This window comes from Monodelphis domestica, chromosome 3 (assembly GCF_027887165.1).
Source record: "Monodelphis domestica isolate mMonDom1 chromosome 3, mMonDom1.pri, whole genome shotgun sequence".
Lineage (NCBI taxonomy): Eukaryota > Metazoa > Chordata > Mammalia > Didelphimorphia > Didelphidae > Monodelphis > Monodelphis domestica.
Genome location: NC_077229.1, coordinates 6,173,945 through 6,194,776, shown reverse-complemented (window position 1 = coordinate 6,194,776; position 20,832 = coordinate 6,173,945). Strand labels below are relative to the sequence as shown.

The following is a 20,832-nucleotide window of genomic DNA, read 5'->3' as shown; positions in this document are numbered from 1 at the left end:
TGCTTTATCCAATGGATGTCAGACATTACTTAAGACCATTGTACAAATCAAACAGGGTTTAAATGTTTTCTAACTTGAAAACCCTACCACATCTCTTATCAACAGACTGGATATTTTACTAAAATTACTAAATTAGTAAATTTAATAAAAATGATTTAGTTTAGAAAACTTAGAAAATTATTTTAAAAGTTAAAACATGGGTCAAGAATTATTTTAATTCACCAAGAGGGAAACCAATCAAGATATGTTTAAGAATTGAAAACCCTTTTCTAAAAGGCCGGGGTTAACAGATTCTTTGAAGATATTAAGTCTATCAATTTCTGTCTTTTAATTCATTCAACTAAATGTCAACAATAAAAGCATCCCGCACAATACTAAACAAGAGACTTCTTTGGGTAGGTATGAACACACTACATCAAAAAGATAATATTTTTGTATTGGAAGAAATTTCAAATATTTTACCTTTCATCTACTTTTATTTATTTCTTCAACCTTCAAAGGCATAGATTTAATCTCTTCTCTAACAGGTGTAAAATTGAGATTTGAACTCTGGACTCCATTCCCCAGGAGTCCTTGCTAGCTCCCAGAATGCCCTCTAATCTCACTGAATTCTCAAATGGGCCAAGAGCAAAAGGATTATTTAGAGGGTCTCCACCCACGGCAGGCTCTCTTTACTTCCTGTCTCTGCTGGCAAACAGACTCGTCTCATGATGTGAGTGAAATTTTGCCACCTGACACCTGGCCTTTTCTTACTTGTATATTCTTAATCCTTAGCCTTTAATAAACCTCTAAAAATATAATACTCCTTGCAGAGAGAAACCAATTTCTACCTGCCTCAGTCTCCCCAAATTTTAATCTTTACAGTTGGCGACCTAATGGGAGAAAAAGACTCTCAATCTTCTGATTCTTTTCTGATCTTTAGTTAATCTTTAATAGCTAGTGCCTAGAAATTTTTTTTTGATCCACTGTTTCTCTGGCTGAGGTTTTTTTTTTTACCCTTGCAAAGCTGCTGCTCCTTCTAGCCATTAGATAGCTCACAGGCTCTGGACATGTTGCGATTGCCACCCACCCCACCCGGCTCCACCGCTTCCTGCCCGCAGCCCTAATCCTGACCCCTTTCCATCTTCACCTGGTGCTCCTGATCCCGGCCCTGTGTTCCTGCCCCGACCCACCCCAGGTCCATCTGGCCCAGCCGATCCCAGCCCAGCAAAAACTGGCCTCCGATCCAGCCGGCTCATCACCCAGATCCTTGGAGCAGATCGCTCAGGACTCATTTCTACCAGCTGGTAACAGGGGATTGGGCTCCACGTGGGCGGAGTGGATCAAAGCAGGGGAGAGAGAAAAGGGAGGAGAACAAACAGATATTTTCAAGCAGGGACTTAAAAGCAATGGCTACTTTACAAGGATATCTTTTAATTGCATTGATCCTTTCATTGACTTCACCTGTGTGCCAGAAGAAAGATTCAGCCCAAAGATTCAACTTTGAAAGGGCAAATGGGTGGCCCAGAGAACTGAGAGCCAGGCCTAAAGACATGTGGTCCTGGGTTAAAATCTGGCCTCAGATACTCCCCAGCTGTGGGGCCCTGAGCAGATCCCTTAAACCCCATTGCTTAGCCCTTACCACTCTGCCTTCTGACAATAGGCATCTAAATAGATAATTAAAAACAATAAACAAACAAACAAACAAAAAACCAACCCCAAAGAACTTTGAAGAGACTAAAGGCTATATTCTAAGGCATTTCAGACTCCAATGGTTATAAAAATCTCTGTACTCTATTGCATTTTTCCTGATTGTTTTGTTTCAGATATAACTTTGTGATTTTAAGTTCATATATTACTGGATTCAATATTATTCTGTTATACTGTTCATTTTAATGTACTGAGTTTTGACTACTGTTATATTCTGTTTTTCCCCTATAACCATATTGAAAAAATAGCCTTTTTTCTAGTTTTGCCTTTGTAAATGGTCACATAGAAGATAGATGGACTTCAGAACTGGTTACAATTGTATAACAACCTTTGGAAAATTTAATGTGCTAAATATCTCAAATGATTTTAAGGGTTTTTAAAATATGATTTTTGAAAAAAAATTTTTTAACAATCTCTGGTTATTTTTGCCTGTCCCTACCACAAGGTAAGGCCCATAGCTGAAGTGAAATACAATTATAACCCCCAACCTTCCCGCATTTCTAAAAATGTGAATGGAAGTTGGGGCAGTTAATCTCAGGGCATTTGTATCCCTAAATAAGCCTCCAAAAAAGGAGCACCCCTTTATTTATACTCTTCAGCTCACTATTTTACTTCCACCAGAATGATATATAGATTTCTTGATTATGTTCTTAACCCAAGATGAGTTTTACTTTGTTTAAAAAATATGTTTATTACCAAGGTTGAAAGATTTGCTGAGATTGTAAAAACTTTTGACAAATATCCATCAATTCATAGGTTGTTTTTTTTTAAATGCCATAGAGCAACTTATGTGAAATATGATAGTGTGTTTGCTTGCTATTGTAATTAATTGGGCTATTGAGAATTTTGGGGATATTGATATCTACATATTTGTACTACTGTATTTTTAAAAATGAAAAATTGTTACCTTGATCAACTCATTTACTCACAGTGATCATGGCCAGATACATGAAGAGGAAATGGATCTCATTTTTGGTGAGAAAGCCTTGCATTTTATATTTTCTTAGCTGACACAGTGTGTCAATGATTATAAGCTATATTTTTGAATTTTTAAAACTCTTTTATTATTTTATTTTCTTGCATGTGCAATATACTTTTTCAGTTTTTTTATTTTTCTCTCCTTTTTATATTTCAAGCACATGTCACCAGCATTAAGATTTTCTTTAACTTTTTGATTTTGCAGTACTATAAGTTTAAAATACATTTGCTAATGCATACCCAAAAAGCTTGTGACTATAAAAATGATGCCACTAATTATTAAAGTAAATTATGGGACTTTGCTTAATGATTCTGTCTGATTCCAGGACAAGATATACACACAAGAGCCATTGCACAGAGCCAAAGAAAAGCCAATCCAGGATGGATTGATGCACTTCTAGGCCAATACAAAGGTCTTGAACCTAGTGTAAAGACTCGAGGTTACTGTGTTTATCATTGCTAGACATAGGCTTTCCTTGTGTCCACACTCACTCTGAAAAATACTCACAGATGAGTATCCCCGAAACCTTGGCTCCTATAATCTGGTCCCTTTTCTGCCTTTCATAGTGTGGTAACTTTCTGTAGTCCTGGCTATTGACTGGGTAAATGCATCATTGCTTAGATCATTTTGATTGGGCCCTGATTCAAGGGCCTGTTATACATTTATTTTTCTTTACTTGGAATTTTTACACATAAGACTTTGATAGTCTATATTTTCAACCAGAAAATTTTTCTTTTTTATTTGGATTTTCTGATATCTTTTTAATATCTCTTGCCAATTGATTCATATACCTCATACCTCAGCCATACATCCCTAAGTGATCCTGTATTTTTCAATCACCCTCTTAATGGGGGGAATGTAAAAAATATCATTATTTAAATTGCAAAGTTTAAATTCCTTTTGAGAAGAATTTTAGGTAAAAGATGCTACCTCTCTGAATCCAGAACTGAACTGTTGGAGAAGACACCATGAAGAAGCCTCCAGATCACAAGCTGCACAAAAAAATGAACTTTGGGTGTAGTTGATTGAACATTTATTTGTATGTATACTTTCATGCCAAAGGGGACTGCCCCCTAACTGGCTTTTTGTCAATGCATTCAGCAATTATTGGTTTTATTCTTTTTTTTTTCTCTTATCCTCAAATTATTTTAATCTTTAAATTGATTATGTTTTCATGATCCTTTGGGAAAAAAACTAATTTTTTTCAAATGATCAAACGGGGGGAATGTAAAATTGAGATTTGAACTCTGGACTCCATTCCCCAGAAGTCCTTGCTAGCTCCCAGAATGCCCTCTAATCTCACTGAATTCTCAAATGGGCCAAGAGCAAAAGGATTATTTAGAGGGTCTCCACCCACGGCAGGCTCTCTTTACTTCCTGTCTCTGCTGGCAAACAGACTCGTCTCATGATGTGAGTGAAATTTTACCACCTGACACCTGGCCTTTTCTTACTTGTATATTCTCAATCCTTAGCCTTTAATAAACCTCTAAAAATATAATACTCCTTGCAGAGAGAAACCAATTTCTACCTGCCTCAGTCTCCCCGAATTTTAATCTTTACACAGGTATTTCATTCATGTTACTAATTCTATCATATGAAGAAACCATCACTTAAATCTCTTTTTGGATCAGACTCACATTATTTTTCTCTACTTTTGTCATCATCAGATTGATGTTTAAAATAAGAGTAAATAGGAGTGTGATGTGTAACTATGGTCAAGTGTATAGAAAATGCACAATAGTTAAAGTGACTATATAACACTTCCTAAGATAATTAACAGAAAAAAATTATTCCTCAACTGCATCAAAACAGAAATTTGAACATAGTACTAACCCAAGAAAGATGATCCGAAATGTAAAATATAATCACAGAATCAGTACAAGTAGGGATGGTAACTGGTAATTATGAGTCAACTTATTAAAAAGCAGGATCTTAAGAAACTCTTGAGAATGTAAAATCAAAATTCCATGAATGAAAATTCAATCTTAGATCATAAAACCTTTTGTAATGCCTGGGAAGGCTTAAGTTTATAAAATTGCCTAGTCTTAGTATGTCACAATTTGCTAGCAAAAGTTGACAAGTTCTAACAATCAAGCATTTTAAGGAATTGATTAAAGAGTTTCAGTGTATTAAAGGCATACACTAGTTTTTCAATGAAATAACAAGGAAACCAGAAAGAGTTTTCAGAGCCATGATTTCTAACAACTGATCCTTATACCAGGATGAATTCTAAATTAAAAAAAATTAAATAAAACTTATGGAATGACATACATTGTCTGTGTGTGAATCCTGGAAAATTGCTCTAGCCTGTGACTGGCAAGATTTGCCATTTGAGGTAACAGTTTTGGGGCTGTCACTACTAATATTTTGAGTCTTGAGTTCACTTACAGTTGTATGATGAGTCCTTGGTCATGAAGTTGTAAACCTTAAAATTTCTTAGACTTATAAATGTTGGAAATTTCACCATTGGGAAATTTCATACTTGAAAAATTCCCTATTGATAGTGGGTCTTGGCTATTGGAATGTGAACCCCATTGGCATGGGAGGTTCCTCCTCCTCCCTTCTTAAGATTACTTTAGGACAGAAACCTTTTGCTGAACAATGGAAAGGACTTTGACCTATGCTTAAGCATAGAACAGGAATTTCTTTGAGTCATGATTGATTTTAGAATTGATACAATGGAGATACTTGGAATGACAGAACCAAGTCTTGGAAATTGCAATCTCCACCCTACTCAGTCCTAACAGGATTTAGGAAGGGCTGCAGCATAGATCAAAACTTAATTATTCCAATCTCTACCCTACTCAGGGTAACAGGATTTAGGAAGGGCTGTAGCAAAAGATCAAGATTTAATTATTTGAGAATATGACCTCCAACAGACATGTGCAAAGCCACAGACCTCTGGGCGGTCCTGGGTTAAGCTAGAGCCACCATTGGCATAGGGAAAATGATGGACAGTGATTGGTAGATGTGAGAACTGAGGGGAGGGAACTTGGATGGTTTCCTTAAAGATAGAGGGGTCTGAGGACTGAGGGGGTTGGTTGGAGAGTTTTGGCTCTGAGTGGTTGGAGAGGTGCTCTGAGAAGCTTGCTCTGAAGGAAGCTGGAGGTGGAGGCCTCTGAGACTGTTTCTCCATTTTGGTCACGTGAGTAATAGGGACTGATCTCCTTTCTTTGCCCCAGCTATCTAAGGGCTTGGGCCTTTTGGCCCAGCCTAAACAGAAGGGGTATTTAAGCCCTATTCCCTTTTCTCCCCTTTCTCTCTCTCTCTCTATCTCTAATTCCTTTCTTCCTCCTGTTTGTAATTAAACTCTATAAAAGGTTGACGGCTGATTCGAGTTTTCATTTAGGAATTACATAGCTGAATTCCTTGGCGACCTTAAATTAATATATATCAGTCTTTTAAAGTGATTTCCTTGTCACAAAGTCAATAACCCACCATTCCAGAGAAACGTATTCAACTAGGAACGTCCTGGATTACAGAGCCTGTGGGACATGTTATTGATAAATGGGGCCCTGAAGTCACATTCAATGCTTTAAAGCTTGAAAAATTTTTTAAAAAGAAGAATAAGACTCTCTACAAAACACTTGAGGATCAGCCAAAGGCAGCTCAATCATTATATCCAGCCATGAATCAAAACACACCTTTAACAGAAGAGAAGGGAATGACACTTCCCTATCAAAATAGAATTCTAGTTCTTTTTCCTTCTTATATTATGGCAACTTCCTGTAGTCTTGGCTGCAAATGGATAAGTGAAATATTACTGCATTCTGTCCTACAGACTTGTGGGGATACAAATTACTTTAAATTGGACCTATACAAAGGCCTATTTTGAATTTTTTTCCTTATATTTTTTGTTGTTTTTCTCTTCTTTTGATAATTGACTCATACACCCCCATAACTGAACATTGCATCCTGAGCTAAACTGGATGTCTTTTAACACCTACTTCAGGGGGGATTGTATTTTAATTTAAAATGCAAGATTTTTTATTTTTTTGTTTGAGATTGTATTTTTATAAAAATCCAAGATTTTGATTTTGTTCGAGAAAAGATATTCAAGGAAGAAGCTTGTTAACTCCTGAATTCAGAGAATGAATGAACTGTTGCAGAAAGATGCCAGAAAACCTACACAACAGCAAGAAGATCAAGAATGAACTTTGGATATGGTTGATTGAACTGAAGTTTGATTGAACATTTATTGTAAATGTACACATTTATGCCAAAAAGGACTGCCCCTCATTTGGCCTTCTGTCAATGTGCCTAGCAAAACATTGGTTTTGCTTGCTTGCTTGCTTTTCTATTCCTCCCTCACTACTGTAATTTCCTCTTAAGAAAACTGAATATTGCATACATCTGTAGTTAGAAGTGTGTTTAGAACTATAAGATGATGATGTTAAATGATCAATGGGGAGACCAATCTCCAAATGATCATCAGGGGGGATTGTGAATCTTAAACTTTCTCAGACTCTACCTTGGAACAGTTGGTTAAGGCTATTCCCCACTTTAAACAATGGAGGTACTTGATCAGGAATGCATTGGGAACTTTAACATTACTCCCACCCATACTTAGACAGTGCCTTAGGGGAAGATAAAAGTTGTAAACTCCTGATGGAACAATGAAAAAGTCCCTAACTCATACTTATCGTGAAGTCAAAACCTGAAGCTAGGTCTATTTTTAGATCTAATACAAAAGGGTGCTAAGTACCTATGAAAGTCAAATTAATCATTAAAAGGTCAAGCAATTTACAAAGGGCAAGCTTAGCAAAGAGGTGTGAAGTACTCAGAAAATATAATCTACCCAGAGAAGGTAAGAACTAAATAGTGGTAAAAACTAAGAATGGGCAGTCCTAGGAAAAGCGTCTACTGTGATTGGTAGATGTGAAAATTCAGGGGACTTGACACAAGAGAAAATTTTCTTTAAAAGGAAGGAGCTTGAGGCCTCTGAACTTAGTTCAGCTTTGGAAGCTGATTTGTAGGTCAGGAGTTCAGAAGTTGAGGGTTTCAGTGAAGGACTGGAGTTTTACTTGGGACAAATCTTGTGGTGAGTTGATAAAAGACTGACTAGTCTCTCTTAAAAGAGAAAGGCCTAGGCCAATGTCCTAGGCCCTTTCCTACTATTTCCTCTTACTCTGTCTCTCTCCCTTCCCTTAATTCCTTCATTTGTATTAATTAAAATCTCCATAAAACCTAGCTGACTTGGGTATTTCATATTTGGGAATTTTTCCCATGACGACCATTTATTTTTGATTTAACTCAAGACACTAAAAATTATCTTTACAGTTTTGGCAATTCAAAGTCTTGAAAACCACATTTTCGCGGTCACATGGATTTGACTCCAAAGTAACGTAATCTGACATCATTATTGATTGTGTATTTGTGTTCTGGATCCTGATAAGAGAATGCCTGTCCTGGATTGCACCTATTTCATACAGACGTCCCTCTGGGTGAGGAAATTCTCATTGAGGCTCCTCTGCAGGTCTTCCCAGCAGGCTGGTCAAGGGGGAATCATTCATCGCCTCCATATCACTGATCATAAACCATGTGATCATGTAGGATCCTTTAGAGAAGTCACCATGAGGACCATTTTAGGGAGAGTGAGGCCCAGGTAGGCCACTAACTGTGCCACAGACATCCATTATGATAGTAGAACATGGGCCGCAGTACTGGAAGGGATGGAGTCTGGGGTATCAGAATATTAAAGGAATTCAGGACATCAAAGACTTCTGTGGGAGGAATCACAGCTCAGGTGTGTGTCCTCATCTGAGGAAGCGGAAGGCCCTGCAGGAGGAGCCGGGCTCCCTGGGAATGGTGGGGGACTCACTGGCCTGAGGAGATCCAGGAAACAAGCTCGGCCTGTCCAGGGGCCCTTTGAGCCTGGCAAGATTCATGCCAACTCAGGGCTCCCTGAGGACTGTGGCCCAGAGAGCCTCCTGTGGCCTCGGGAGTCAGAGAGCTCTGGAGGATTCAGTCCATTTTCTTCTCTTAACCTCCTGCTGAACTCAGGACATGGGATCAAAGGTTCCAACCCTCTGACCAAACCCCAATGCCTGTTTGCTGCGTCCTCTGTGCCTTCCAGCCTGGTAATGACTCGCTAAAGGTCTGTCAGACACCCAGGAAACACCTGCCCCACGTCTGGGGGATCTTGGCTCTAGGAGGGCTGGGGGCCACCTGCAGCTTCCTCTGATCACAACTAGTTTGGATCTTCAGCCCAGAGATGTCTCTGATCCTCACAATGTTCTCCATGGAGGGAACAACACAGATGAACTGCAGGATCCCACCAGGCCGGGCAGAGCCAGGGGTAACCCAGGTCAGATGGCCACTCTGGCCCTGACTGGCCTTCAGGAACCAGAAGTGCTCTTTGATGCCATCTTCCTGCCAGGCTCCTGCCTCACTCCCTTCCCAGCTCCCACCAGGGCCTGCTCTCCTCCCTGGGGCAGCTCTCCTCACCAGCCCAGCCCTCTCCCCTGGCGCCCCTCTGCCCATCCTGATGCCAGCCCTGCCAGGCTCTTTCCTCCTGGGGCTGGGAAAGCCCAATGCTGTCTGTCACTGCCCAATTTTCCTGCTCCTACCACTGAAGCCCTGTCAGCAGGGCATGTGGGGGAGAAGCTCAGGGCCTGCCCTGGAGGCTGCCTTTGCTGTGAGGACAGAACAAGGTGCTGGATGTGCTCAGCAGTGCCCACCCCTCCCCCACTTCTTCTTACTGTCTAATAAGGCCCAAAGGCCTGGGGAAGGCTGACCCACTGCCTGACCCAGGAAGCAGCCCATGGCGTGTCCTCTGGCCTGGAGGAGGAGCCTGGCTGGAGCCCTTCTCAGCTGACCTTCCAGCCCTGTCTGCAAGCAGTGACGGCGCCCCTGGAGGCCTGGCAGGGACCCAGCACTGAGTTCTGCTGGATTCCAGCCTGGCCCGGGGAGGGGCTGCACTCACCTGGGAGGGGGAACTCGGGGTCCCGGGGGCCATTCCTCTGGCTGCGGGCTCTCTGCGGGGCCACCCTGGGGTCCTTCAGGGGGTGGCAGCCCGAGGGGGAGAGACTTCCTCTGTGTGCGCTTGGGGGGGAAAGAAAGAGGGGGAGGGTCAGAGGGGCTCCCAGGCCCTTCCCTGGCCTCAGGGCAGACTCTCCCCTACAGGGGGCAACAGGGAGCCTCCGGCTGGGAGAGGGCCTCAGACTGGCCAGGAAGAAGCCCCGGCCGGTCTGCCGCCTTCTCTGGCCTCATTCCATTCAGAAACTGCACAGGGTGCACTGGGGAAGCCTGCTGGGGGGAGGGGTTACTGGGGAGAGGGGGGGCTGGAGGGGGAGAGAAGGGCATCAGGTAAGGGAGGGAGAGAGCGGGCTGGTATTTCTTCAGCGCCCAAGACCAGGGCACCTCCCGTGGCATGTAGGCACGGGCAGCTCCCACCCCTAAAGCACCATGACCAGGCTCAGACTGGCTGCTTCTCCCCTTGGCGGGTTAAGACCAGGACATACCCCGGGGGCAGGAGCCGGACTAGCATCTCCCCCATCCTGGGAATGCACCCCCTCCCACAGCTGGTTCCTGGCTCTGGGGCCAGCTGCCCCTTCTCTCCCCTGCGGGAGGAACAAAGTCCCGCTATGGCCCCGGATCCAGTCAGAGCCGCTCAGACTTCCATGTTTGTTCCTTTTTTGTGGGCCTTTAAAGCGAAGGATATACACTGAGACAGCCCCTCCCCCCACTAGGAGCATATACACTGAGGCTCCAGGCTTCAGCCCCGCCTCACGTGTTGCACATGCGCAGATCATAAATGAGGGCCTGGTCCACCGGGGTCTTCCCCAGCCACAGGAGTTTCTGACCAGAAAGTCCTAACTGCCACAGCAGGGAGCCCCGGCCCCGCCCCTCCCCCTCTCACCTAGCAAAGGTCCAAGAAGCAGCGATACACCTTCCGGGAGCTGAGACCACTCAAATGAAGTTCTCAGCATGCCCCGAGGCTGCCACAGGGAGGAGCCAAAAATAGGGAGGAGTCAGGGAACCAGCATTCTGGGAAATGGAGTCATCTACTGAGGAGGGCTAGGGCTTGCATGATGTCATGACAGGGGCATTCTGGGAAATGGAGTCGTCCTACCTGGGCGCCTGGGTGTAGAGGGCTGGTGGGGGAGGGGTATATATATGTATTGTGCCCCATCCTGGGGGCTGTAGCCCTTTTCTCCCACCCTCATTTCGTCTTCCTGCCCTGCCGGCTGCTTTTTTCTTAGCCCAGAATCTGCCTCAGGATGCAGCCTGGCACACAGCAGGTGCCTAATAAGTGTCTCTTGACTGGCTGATCAACCCATGGGTCTCTGCTCCCCAGGGCCTGCGGAGGGGGCGCTAGGATCCCCCCTTCTGATGGCATGGGCATCGTAGCCCCAAACTCAGGCGAAGTGTAAGCAGGGCAGTCCTTGGCTCCCTTCTGTCCTCGTGACTCCTAACCCAGAGCATCTGACAACTCCTGAGAGGACTCTCCTCCTTGCACCCTCCTTTAGATTTGAGATGGGCAGAGAGAAGCACCTCCAGGCTGCACCTCGCCTCCGTCAGACTGTGTCTCAGACATCCATCTGCCCCCTACACTGTGAGGGCGACCCCAATGTCTCCAGGCAGAGCCCCGAGTGTTTACCTCACTGGGGTCACCATGACTCGGCAGCCCTTCTACACTGTTGTAGAGTCTCAAATCCCCAGAACTGATGTCCTCCCAAGGAGCGGCTCCCGCTCTGGCAGCCCACCCTGCTACCCTCCTGGCCATGCGCAACATTACTTTCTAAATTAATAAATTTCTCCTTTTGTTTTTAAGCTAAGTTTCGGCGCTTGCATTCTTGCAAAGGATATCCCTCCTGAACCCCAGCGGTTCAACTTTAGTACCCTAAAACACTGACAGAAAAGGAAACTGAGGCAGAGGGCAGCAACTGACAACCCAGACCCCTTCCCACAGGTTCCCCTCCTTCAGGAATCTCTCTGATCATCCTGCTACTCCTGCTTTGGGGAGACCCCAGAGGCTCCCCAAAGGAGGGGCCAAAACTCTCCTTGGTGGAGGAATGGGGTGACTCAGGGGCTGACCTCCGGGCATGGAACCCCCAAGATCTGTACTCAAACCTGGCCTCAGACACTGTCCAGCAGGGGAAGCCTGGCCAAGAACCTTTCCCAGCCTTTACCTCAGTTTCCCCCATTGTGAGAACCAGAGAATAAGAGCCTGAGCCCAGGGGCTGTGGGGAAGGTGGTCCAGAGAGCATCTGGGGGGAAGCAGATGCTTCCTCGGGGTTTTCTGGGGCTCTGGGATGCTGAGGAGGGTCTCCTTTGGCAGGGGCATGGCAGCCCCAGAAACCCAGGCAAACTATTATTAGGGAAATTCCTTTGTCCTTGGGCCCTGGACTCCAAACCCAAAACATCAGACCTGGAGGATCAGCCCCCCCCATTGTCCCATGGACTTGTCTCCTTGAGCCCCTCCCCCAGTCCACAAGGCCCAGAGACCCTTTAGATGGCTGGGGAAGGCCTAGGAACCCCCTCCTGCCCTTTGGGAGGCCACAGAAGGCAGCAGCAGCCCCTGAGCCCAGGCTCTGAGCCCTGATGGACAGAGGACAGTCTGGGGGTGTCTGTGTGTCTCAGGGCGGCTGGGCTCAGGCTGCTCAGGCCTGGCTGCTTCTCCCCTCCTTTGGGGCTTTCTGGGCAGAGGCTGGGAGGCTTTGCCTCTCCTCCTGCAGCCCACTGGACAGGAGAGGAAACTGAGGCAAGTAGGCTAACGTGAGTTGTCTAGGGTCCTGCAAGGGGGGATCTCAGGCCTCCCTGACTCCAGACCCTGAGCTCTAGCAGGCCCTGAGGGGCTAAAGGCCCTGGAAGGGCTTCTCTCCCTGGAGGATTCTTCCCTTGCTGGCCTCAGGCCCGGGGCTGCTGCTCTGAATTCCTCTCTGTTGTCTCTGGGGCTCCGGAGGGGAGAACACACAGGCCTGGGCTGGGCATGGCCTGCCCTCCCCTGGGATGGGGGCCCCCCAGGCCCTTCCCTGGACTCCAGACTCTCCTTCCAGGCTTTGGGCCCGACCAGGCTGAGCTGGGAGGCAGCCCTAAAGGGAGGCCCATCGGAGGAGGCAGCAGGGGGGGTCCAGCACCCTCTGGGGGCCCTCCGAGGCCTGCCAGCCCCCAAGAGCCCAGGAGGAGCTCTTTCCTGCAGGCACCCCAGGCCCGGCCCCCAGAAAAACAGAGCCACCAAGGAGGGCCCCGGGACAGGCCTCGGAGCCTGGGACACCCTGGGGCTGGGGGGAGCCCGTGCCTGGGGATGTCCGCAGAACCGAAGAGCTCAGGCTCTCCTCCCCCGCCTGAGGGAGGAGGACCGGAGAAAGCGGGGACGGGCGCCCCAGGGGGCCGGCAAAGGGGCTGGGAGAGGCCTCAGTCTCAGAAGAGAAGCCCAGAAACCCGGAGAGGGTCCTTCAGGCGAGCCGGCTCTCCCAGCTCCCTCCTGGGAGCTCGGGGGGACTGGGCGGCCTCGGCTTCCCTCGGGGCCCGGGGCCAGGCTGGGAGCTTCCGGAAGACGAGCTCCCCCGAGAGGAAGCCAGGCCGGCACAGCCCCGTCGGGTCACGGGGATTCTGCCGCGGAACGGAACAGGGGCCAGAAGGCGGGTCCTGGGAAGAGGCTGAGGGGGCCCCGCTTTGCCCACAGCGGGAGGAGTCGAGGCTACCAGGGTACAATTAGCCTCTCTGGCACCCTCCCCACCGGCAGAGGCCGGGACAGCGCGCCGGAAGACAGCACTCGGAAGACGGCGCGGTGGGGGCTGGGGGAGGGGCAGGGTAAGAAACCCCAGCATAGGAGCACTCAGCCTGGAGGAACAGCAGAGAAAGAGGGAGGAAATTCTCTCGCCTGGGGCGGGGCCCGTGTCGGTGTGGCAAAACGGGCTCCATCTGGGGGTGTGGCCTGGGCAGGGGGCGGGGCTGGCTTGGGGGCGGGCTCTGAGGATTTTAAACTAGGCTTTTCCGGGTTCTTTACCTTGGCTTTCCCCGTCCCGGATTCCGGTGGCGCTGGGCTCCTGCACAGTTTGTCCTATCCCCAAGGAGGTGAGGCCCCTGTCCCTGTGAGCGGGCTCTGGAAAGGAGCCGCCCCGCCCCCACCCGAACTCTATTCTTTCCACCCCTCCTCCCCTTCACTTCCTCCTTCTCTCCCTCGCTCCATCCCTCTCCCGCTCCCCAAGTCGCTGCTCTCACTTGCCTGCCCCCAGAGAACCACAGTTCCCCCACTTGCCCCTCCCCTAAGCCCCATCCTGTCCCACTCTTCCCTCTCCCTTCCTCCTTCTGTTTCCCGCTCCCCAAATCCTTGTTCTCATGTGGCTACCACCAGGGACTCCCCCTTCCTCCAGACCCCTCCCCTGCCTCCCTACATTTCTGGGGCTTCTCCCCCTGCACAAGAGCCTCTGACGCTAGCACAGTTCAGCTCCTCTTTCCCATGAGCCTCTCTGGCACCCAGAACCCAGAAGGTCACCCTCTGGGCGCTTCAGGGCTTCTGGGGCTGACCTGAGAGCAGGGAGCAAAGGAGCTCCCCCACCCCCATTGGGCCTGGGGGCATTTTCAGGGGGTGGTTCTGGGATCTTCCTGGAAGGAGGGGCTGAGCCCCCTCATCCATATCTTTTCCCTTCCAGCTGCCTTCTGGGAACCCTCAGATCTGTGATGGAGAGCCTGGAGGAGTGTGGAGAGGGCACCGGGCTAGAGCCCTGCAAGACCCCCCATGTAAGCAGCAGCCTCTCCCCTGGCCTCAGGCCCCAGGTGTAGACACTCCTCTCTCCTGACAAGGAGGCTCAGGCCCCAGGTGTAGACGCTCCTCTCTCTCTAGGGCTCCAAAGTCACTTTCATTTCCCTTTTTGAACTCAAACCCTTCCCTGAAGCCCCCCCTGGGGCTCCTGCTGGGCCTCCTCTTCAGGACAACCTGCAGCTCCTTCCTGGTTGGCCGCATTTTCCCTGTGGATGGCAGGTTCCGCCCCCCCCCCCCCCTCTCCCATTCTCCTGGGCCGAGAAGTCGGGTCTCTTTTGGGCCCAGCACGTGCCCAGGCCCAGTTGGGAGGCTTAAGGCCAGGCTGGGGAAGCCAGAATGGCGAGGCCCAGAGGAAATAGGACGTCCAGGAAGCAGGAGCAGCTGATCTCGAGGCCGGGTTCTGGGTTCTGGGCTCCACCGAGGGCCAGGCTAGGACAGCCCACTGTCAGCTGGCATCGAGGCCTTGAAGGCCAGAATCAGGCCTGAGTGCAGGACACGGACAAGAAGGGCTCCTGAGCAGATGCAGAGGACACACTTCCAGGCAGGACGGGATACCCCATGGCTGCTCCAGCCCACTCTGGCTCCAGCCATTGTCCTAAAATGGCGCCTGACCCTGTGTCCCCCTCAGCCTGGGTTCTGCTCTCTCGACAGCCCAACAGAGACTCCTTTAGGCCTTCACAGGCCTCCACAGCCTGGCTGCCTCCCCATGGCCAGGCCTCCATCACCTCCTCCTCCTGTATTCTTCCAGGCAGCCTGAGGCCTTGGTGGAGGCCCTCCATCACCCCCATGTCCCGTCTCTTGGTGTCCCCATCCGGTTCCTCAGTGCCTGGCATGTGCTTGGCCCCTCACAAGTGCCTGTTGCTGATTCTGCTGCCTTTGGGAGATGTCCAAAGGGGAAGCTGAGCTGTTGAGTGAGAGGCAGCATGGCCTGCTGGGAAGGGCTCTGGAGGGGACTGGAGTCAGGGAGGGGACCAGCTCTGACCCTGTCTGTGTGACCATGAACAATCCCTCCCCCCTTCTGAGCCTCAGTTTGCTCATTTGTAAATAGGGACAAGAGAGGACTTGCCTTCCCGAGGGGGTGGTGAGAGAAGTGTTGGCCAGACCTTGGCTGTCACCAGTCATGTGCATGGCGTCTCCCCATTAGACTGGGGGCTCCTTGAGGCCAGGCTCTGTGTTGGCCCTTCTTTGTATGCCCACGGCTTGACCCAGAGCCTGGCACAGGACAGACTCTCCCTCAGTGCTGGCTGACTGGTCAGTGGCTGTTCTGTGTGTCCTGACTCAGCATGCAGGACAGCCTGAGGGTGGGAGCCCAGGCTGGGGTCCGAATCAGCCCTTGTCCTTCCTGCCCACTTCCCTTCCCCTCCCAGGGCCCTCTGGGCTGTGGTCCTGGGCTGAGCCCATTTATATGATATTTCAGGCCTCCGTGACATTCAAGGATGTGGCCGTGGACTTCACCTGGGAGGAGTGGAGACTCCTGGACCCTCCCCAGAAGGAGCTGTTCTGGGAGGTGATGCTGGAGAACTACAGGAACCTGGTCTGCCTGGGTGAGGAGGGCTCCTCTGGGCCTTGGGATCTGCCCATGGAAGGGGATCTGCTTCCTTCTCTTGGGCCCTGTCCAGGGTGCAGCTGGGATTCTCTGGCCTGTAATGGCCTGAGCACTTCTTATGCTAACCAGGCCAAAAGCCAGGCTGAAAGGCTCTCGTTTTGTTTGTCTAGCGATGAAGGGCTTTACTGCATGGTCCCAGCCCAGCTCTGCTCCCTCAGGCCACAGGGCCCTTCTCAAGGCTCAGGGGAAGTACTTGAAGTCAGCCAAGCTCCCAATACCTCAGTATTGAATGGATCAAATGAACCCTTGTCTTTCAGAACTCCTCTCCATTCCTTGTTCCAGTCCTGTGTCTTCCCAGGAAAACAAACCAGAGCAGCCTTGAGATGTTTTCTCTAAGCACCTCCATGGCACCCAGGCTCTTTACTAGCTTGTTCCTAAGGGCATGAGATATCATCCTCCCTCTTCATCTCCTTGCCCTTTCCCATGACTAGGCCTTGCTGATTCAAACAAGGATGTGAGGATCTCTGAGCTGGAGTTAAGGGAACCACATTGGATTCCAACTGGTGGTGTCCTAAGAAGCTGCTGGCCAGGTGAGTGAGGGAGTGGATGAGTGCCTGACCCTGGTGAGGACACAACAACCCATACACAGCTCTGCTGGTCATTCATCTCTCACTCTCACACAGAGAGAATGGGCTCCTGGGTGATCCCCTCAGTGACCTTCTGGGCCAGGAACTCCTCTCTCTGCCACAGATCCCACATAGAATTCCTTTCTGCCTCCTCCACTTTGAATGATTTTCCCTCAAAAGGTATGGATACAAATGACCAGGTTCTGCTGGTACCTTCATAGTATGGGAAAGAAATTCCATTGTGGGTGGAGCTCTGGGTTGTATTAATCTTTTGTGGAAAGCAAAATGGAATTCTTCAGTGTCAGAGCTACACATGAATTCTTTTCCTTAGACCCCCTGATCATATTCTCATGACTCCTTCCAGAGGTCTAATTCAGGTGAAGATTTTGCCAGGTTTGTGTGTCCTTTTACAGCCCTTCCTTGTTGGCCTTGAGAGCTTTTCCTGACCCGGCCCTTCCTTGGGCTCTTCTTTTTAAATCCTTACCTTGTGTCTTAAACTGTTGCTATGTACTGCTTCTGAGGCAGTCTTGTGTGTCCATGTCTTTGTCTGTAATGGATATCAGCAGTATACATACACGTATATAGACACATATGTTCCAGGTTATGTTGTTCATATATAGTGTAGGGCAGCCAGCAATCATCCCCACATACAATGATTCTGAGGTCCTTCATCAGTTTACCCACTTTCAGCTAATTTAATATTGTTGACCCATATCAAAGGATAAGCTTGGTGAACGCAAAGAAATTTTAGAAGACACGTAAACTGATTTCCATTTACATGAAAACAAGGACAGTGTTTGTAACAGCCTGATTATTGGGGAAAGTGACTCCTAGACAAAAGCTGATTCATCCAATGAAAAGCTCTGTTCATATTCTTTCTTTCAGGTTGGGAATCGAGGCCTCAGAACAAGGAATCAGCTCCCAAGATGAGTATTTCTATGAAAGTCTTATCCCAGGAAAAGTTCTTGGAGAATGATCTAAGAATCTGCAAGATGGCGAAAACCTGGGAGTGTGATGGCAGGTTGAAGAAAAAGGAGAGCATGGAGGGGAAACCTTCTAGAGGAATAAAAATAATTCAAGTAGAACCTCCCAATGAGGCTGGAGTTTCTGAACATGGTAAATACAGTCAGACCTCTAGCCCAGAGCCAGGCCTTTTTCCACAACAGGGAACATCTGTAGTTATGCAGGGCCAGAAAGAAGATAACCAGAGAGGGCGTTCCACCATGTATTTGAACCAAGGACAAAGAGATCAAATCCATTCCAGGAAAAAATGTCGTAAGGTTAACAAATGTCAGAAAGTGCTGGGTCCTGATTTGGGCTCCATAAAAAAACGTGGAATTCTTTCTGAAGAGAAAGTTCATGAAACGGGGAATTCTTTCCCTCGTATTAATGAATGTGGTCCACACCAGACAACCGATAGGAGAAAAAAGTGTAATGAGTTAACTAAATGGAGGAAGACAGGTCGTGCTGAACATTACTGTCATCATCAGAGTAGAGAGAGACGGTACAACTGCAGTGAATGTGGAAAGGCCTTCCAGGAAAAGGGGCATCTTAAAAGACATTACAGAATTCATACTGGAGAGAAACCTTTTAAATGCAGTGAATGTGGAAAGGCCTTCCAGGAAAAGGAGCATCTTAAAAGACATAACAGAATTCATACTGGAGAGAAACCTTTTAAATGCAGTGAATGTGGAAAGGCCTTCCAGCAAAAGGGGCATCTTAAAATACATTACAGAATTCATACTGGAGAGAAACCTTTTAAATGCAGTGAATGTGGAAAGGCCTTCCAACATAAGAGGGCTTTTCAAATACATTACAGAATTCATACTGGAGAGGAACCTTTTAAATGCAGTGAATGTGGAAAGGCCTTCCAACATAAGGGGGCTCTTAAAATACATTACAGAATTCATACTGGAGAGGAACCTTTTAAATGCAGTGAATGTGGAAGGGCCTTCCACCAAAAGGGGCATCTTAAAAGGCATTACAGAATTCATACTGGAGAGAAACCTTTTAAATGCAGTGAATGTGGAAAGGCCTTCCAGCAAAAGGGGGATCTTAAAATACATTACAGAATTCATACTGGAGAGGAACCTTTTAAATGCAGTGAATGTGGAAGGGCCTTCCACCAAAAGGGGCATCTTAAAAGACATTACAGAATTCATACTGGAGAGAAACCTTTTAAATGCAGTGAATGTGGAAAGGCCTTCCAGCAAAAGGGGCATCTTAAAATACATTACAGAATTCATACTGGAGAGAAACCTTTTAAATGCAGTGAATGTGGAAAGGCCTTCCAGGAAAAGGGGGATCTTAAAATACATTACAGAATTCATACTGGAGAGAAACCTTTTAAATGTAGTGAATGTGGAAAGGCCTTCCAGCAAAAGGGGGATCTTAAAATACATTACAGAATTCATAATGGAGAGAAACCTTTTGAATGTAGTGAATGTGGAAAGGCCTTCCAGCAAAAGGGGGATCTTAAAATACATTACAGAGTTCATACTGGAGAGAAACCTTTTAAATGCAGTGAATGTGGAAAGGCCTTCCAGGAAAAGGGGGATCTTAAAATACATTACAGAATTCATACTGGAGAGAAAGCTTTTAAATGCAGTGAATGTGGGAAAGCCTTTTCCAGGGCTGGAACACTAAAACGACATCAGAGTACTCATACTGAAGAGAAACCCTTTGATTGCAATGAATGTGGGAAGACATTCCGAAGAAATTCTCACCTTTTAAGTCATCAGAGGAGAATTCATGGAGGAATTAATCTTCATGAATGAGATGTATGTGGGAAAGCATTCTCTGGGAAGTATGATCTTACTACTCACACTAGAATTCATGCTGGAGAGAAACCCTATGAATGCAGTGAATGTGGGAAGGCCTTTTCCAGTAAGTCATATTTTACCCACCATAGCAGGATTCATGCTGGAGAGAAACCTTTTCAATGTGATATTTGTGGAAAAGTACTTCTCTCTAAATTTAACCTGAACCGTCATCAGAAAACCCATATTGAAGAGAAACCTTTTTTGTGCAGTGTTTGTGGGAAAGGTTTTCCTGGAAAAAAAAGCTCTGACTGCATATCAAAGAGCTCATGCTGGAAAGAGAACCTCTGAGTGCAGTGAATGAGGAAAGATCTTTCCTCGAAAGTCATCTTACATCTCACTCTACTATTCATATTGGGGGAAAAATCTTTTGAATGAGGAGGCTTTGGGAAAGCCTTTCCCCAGAAAACAGCACTGACTCTCCCCATCAGAAAACATATTCTTGGGGAGAAACATTATGAGTGCGATGTATGTGGAAAGGCTACACCCACAATAAAAGTCTTTTCTTTCATAAGAAAATACATTGGTGGCCCCCAGGCCGCATGCGCCTGGCTGGCCAGGACCCCTGCCTGGAGCGGAGCTCGCTGCTCCGGGCCCAGGATCTCCTTGCTCCCCGCCCCACCGGTTGTGCCACCGCCTCTTTGGACTCTTTTGTCGCGGCTGCGGCCGCCGCCACCAGCAAAGAAGATGTTAAGTTTTTTCCGTCGAACACTTGGGCGCCGGTCAATGCGAAAGCATGCTGAGAAGGAACGTCTAAGAGAAGCCCAGCGAGCTGCTACACACATTCCTGCAGCTGGAGATGCCAAATCCATTATTACATGTAGGGTGTCGCTGCTAGATGGAACTGATGTTAGTGTGGATCTGCCGAGAGAGAAATCTGGAAACTTTGAGAATAAGCCTGGAAGAGCTGCAAGAATCCTTCAAGCATCAAAGAACTCCCTAAGAAAAAATTCCCAGGTCCAGATGGATTCACAAATGAATTCTATCAAACATTCAAAGAACAACTAATCACAATATTAAACAAACTATTTGACAGAATAGGCCAAGAAGGAGTTCTACCAAATTCATTCTTCGACACAAACATGGTACTTATCCCAAAGCCAGGCAGGTCAAAAACAGAGAAAGAAAACTCTAGACCAATCTCCCTAATGAATATAGATGCAAAAATCTTAAATAGGATACTAGCAAAAAGATTCCAGCAAGTCATCACAAGGGTCGGATGACCAGGCAGGATTCATACCAGGAATGCAAGGATGGTTCAATATTAGGAAAACCATCCACATAATTGACCATATTAACAAGCAAATTGACAAAAATCACATGACTATCTCAATATCTCACACCCATTTCTATTGAAAACACTAGAAAGCATAGTAATAGAAGGGTCTTTCCTTTCTAAATCTCTTATAATTAGAGAAATCCAAAACAAAACAACTCTGAGGTATCACCTCACACCTAGCAGA

The 20,832-nt window shown here is 47.4% G+C and overlaps 2 protein-coding genes across 10 annotated transcripts in view; one reads left to right on the top strand and one right to left on the bottom strand.

The window, feature by feature from the left end:
- LOC103105776 (zinc finger protein 345-like) overlaps positions 1 to 13,720 on the bottom strand; it is a 30,453-nt gene extending 16,733 nt beyond the window's left edge. The window contains exons 1-2 of one of the 4 annotated variants that reach the window (XM_056820385.1): positions 13,623 to 13,720; positions 9,594 to 9,712 (exon numbers count right to left, since the gene is read on the bottom strand). In XM_056820385.1, the coding sequence (XP_056676363.1) occupies positions 9,594 to 9,626 (33 nt within the window). In that variant the 5' untranslated portion in view covers positions 9,627 to 9,712; positions 13,623 to 13,720. Of the gene's footprint in view, positions 1 to 9,593; positions 9,713 to 10,131; positions 10,494 to 10,529; positions 12,886 to 13,622 lie in introns of those variants that run through there. The other 3 variants (XM_056820383.1, XM_056820384.1, XM_056820386.1) reach the window with 3 other exon arrangements.
- LOC130457881 (oocyte zinc finger protein XlCOF6-like) lies at positions 12,918 to 20,237 on the top strand. 6 transcript variants are annotated; one of them, XM_056820374.1, is made up of 5 exons: positions 12,918 to 13,321; positions 14,269 to 14,356; positions 15,796 to 15,922; positions 16,416 to 16,514; positions 17,436 to 20,237. In XM_056820374.1, the coding sequence occupies exons 1-5, from the start codon at positions 12,918 to 12,920 to the stop codon at positions 19,325 to 19,327; spliced, it is 2,610 nt and encodes an 869-aa protein (XP_056676352.1). In that variant the 3' UTR covers positions 19,328 to 20,237. The 6 variants fall into 6 exon arrangements, with proteins under 6 accessions (XP_056676352.1, XP_056676356.1, XP_056676353.1 ...); XM_056820378.1 differs by lacking the exon at positions 17,436 to 20,237 and adding an exon at positions 16,608 to 17,420; XM_056820377.1 differs by having other exon boundaries at positions 13,301 to 13,426.
- The last annotated feature ends 595 nt before the right edge of the window (positions 20,238 to 20,832 follow it).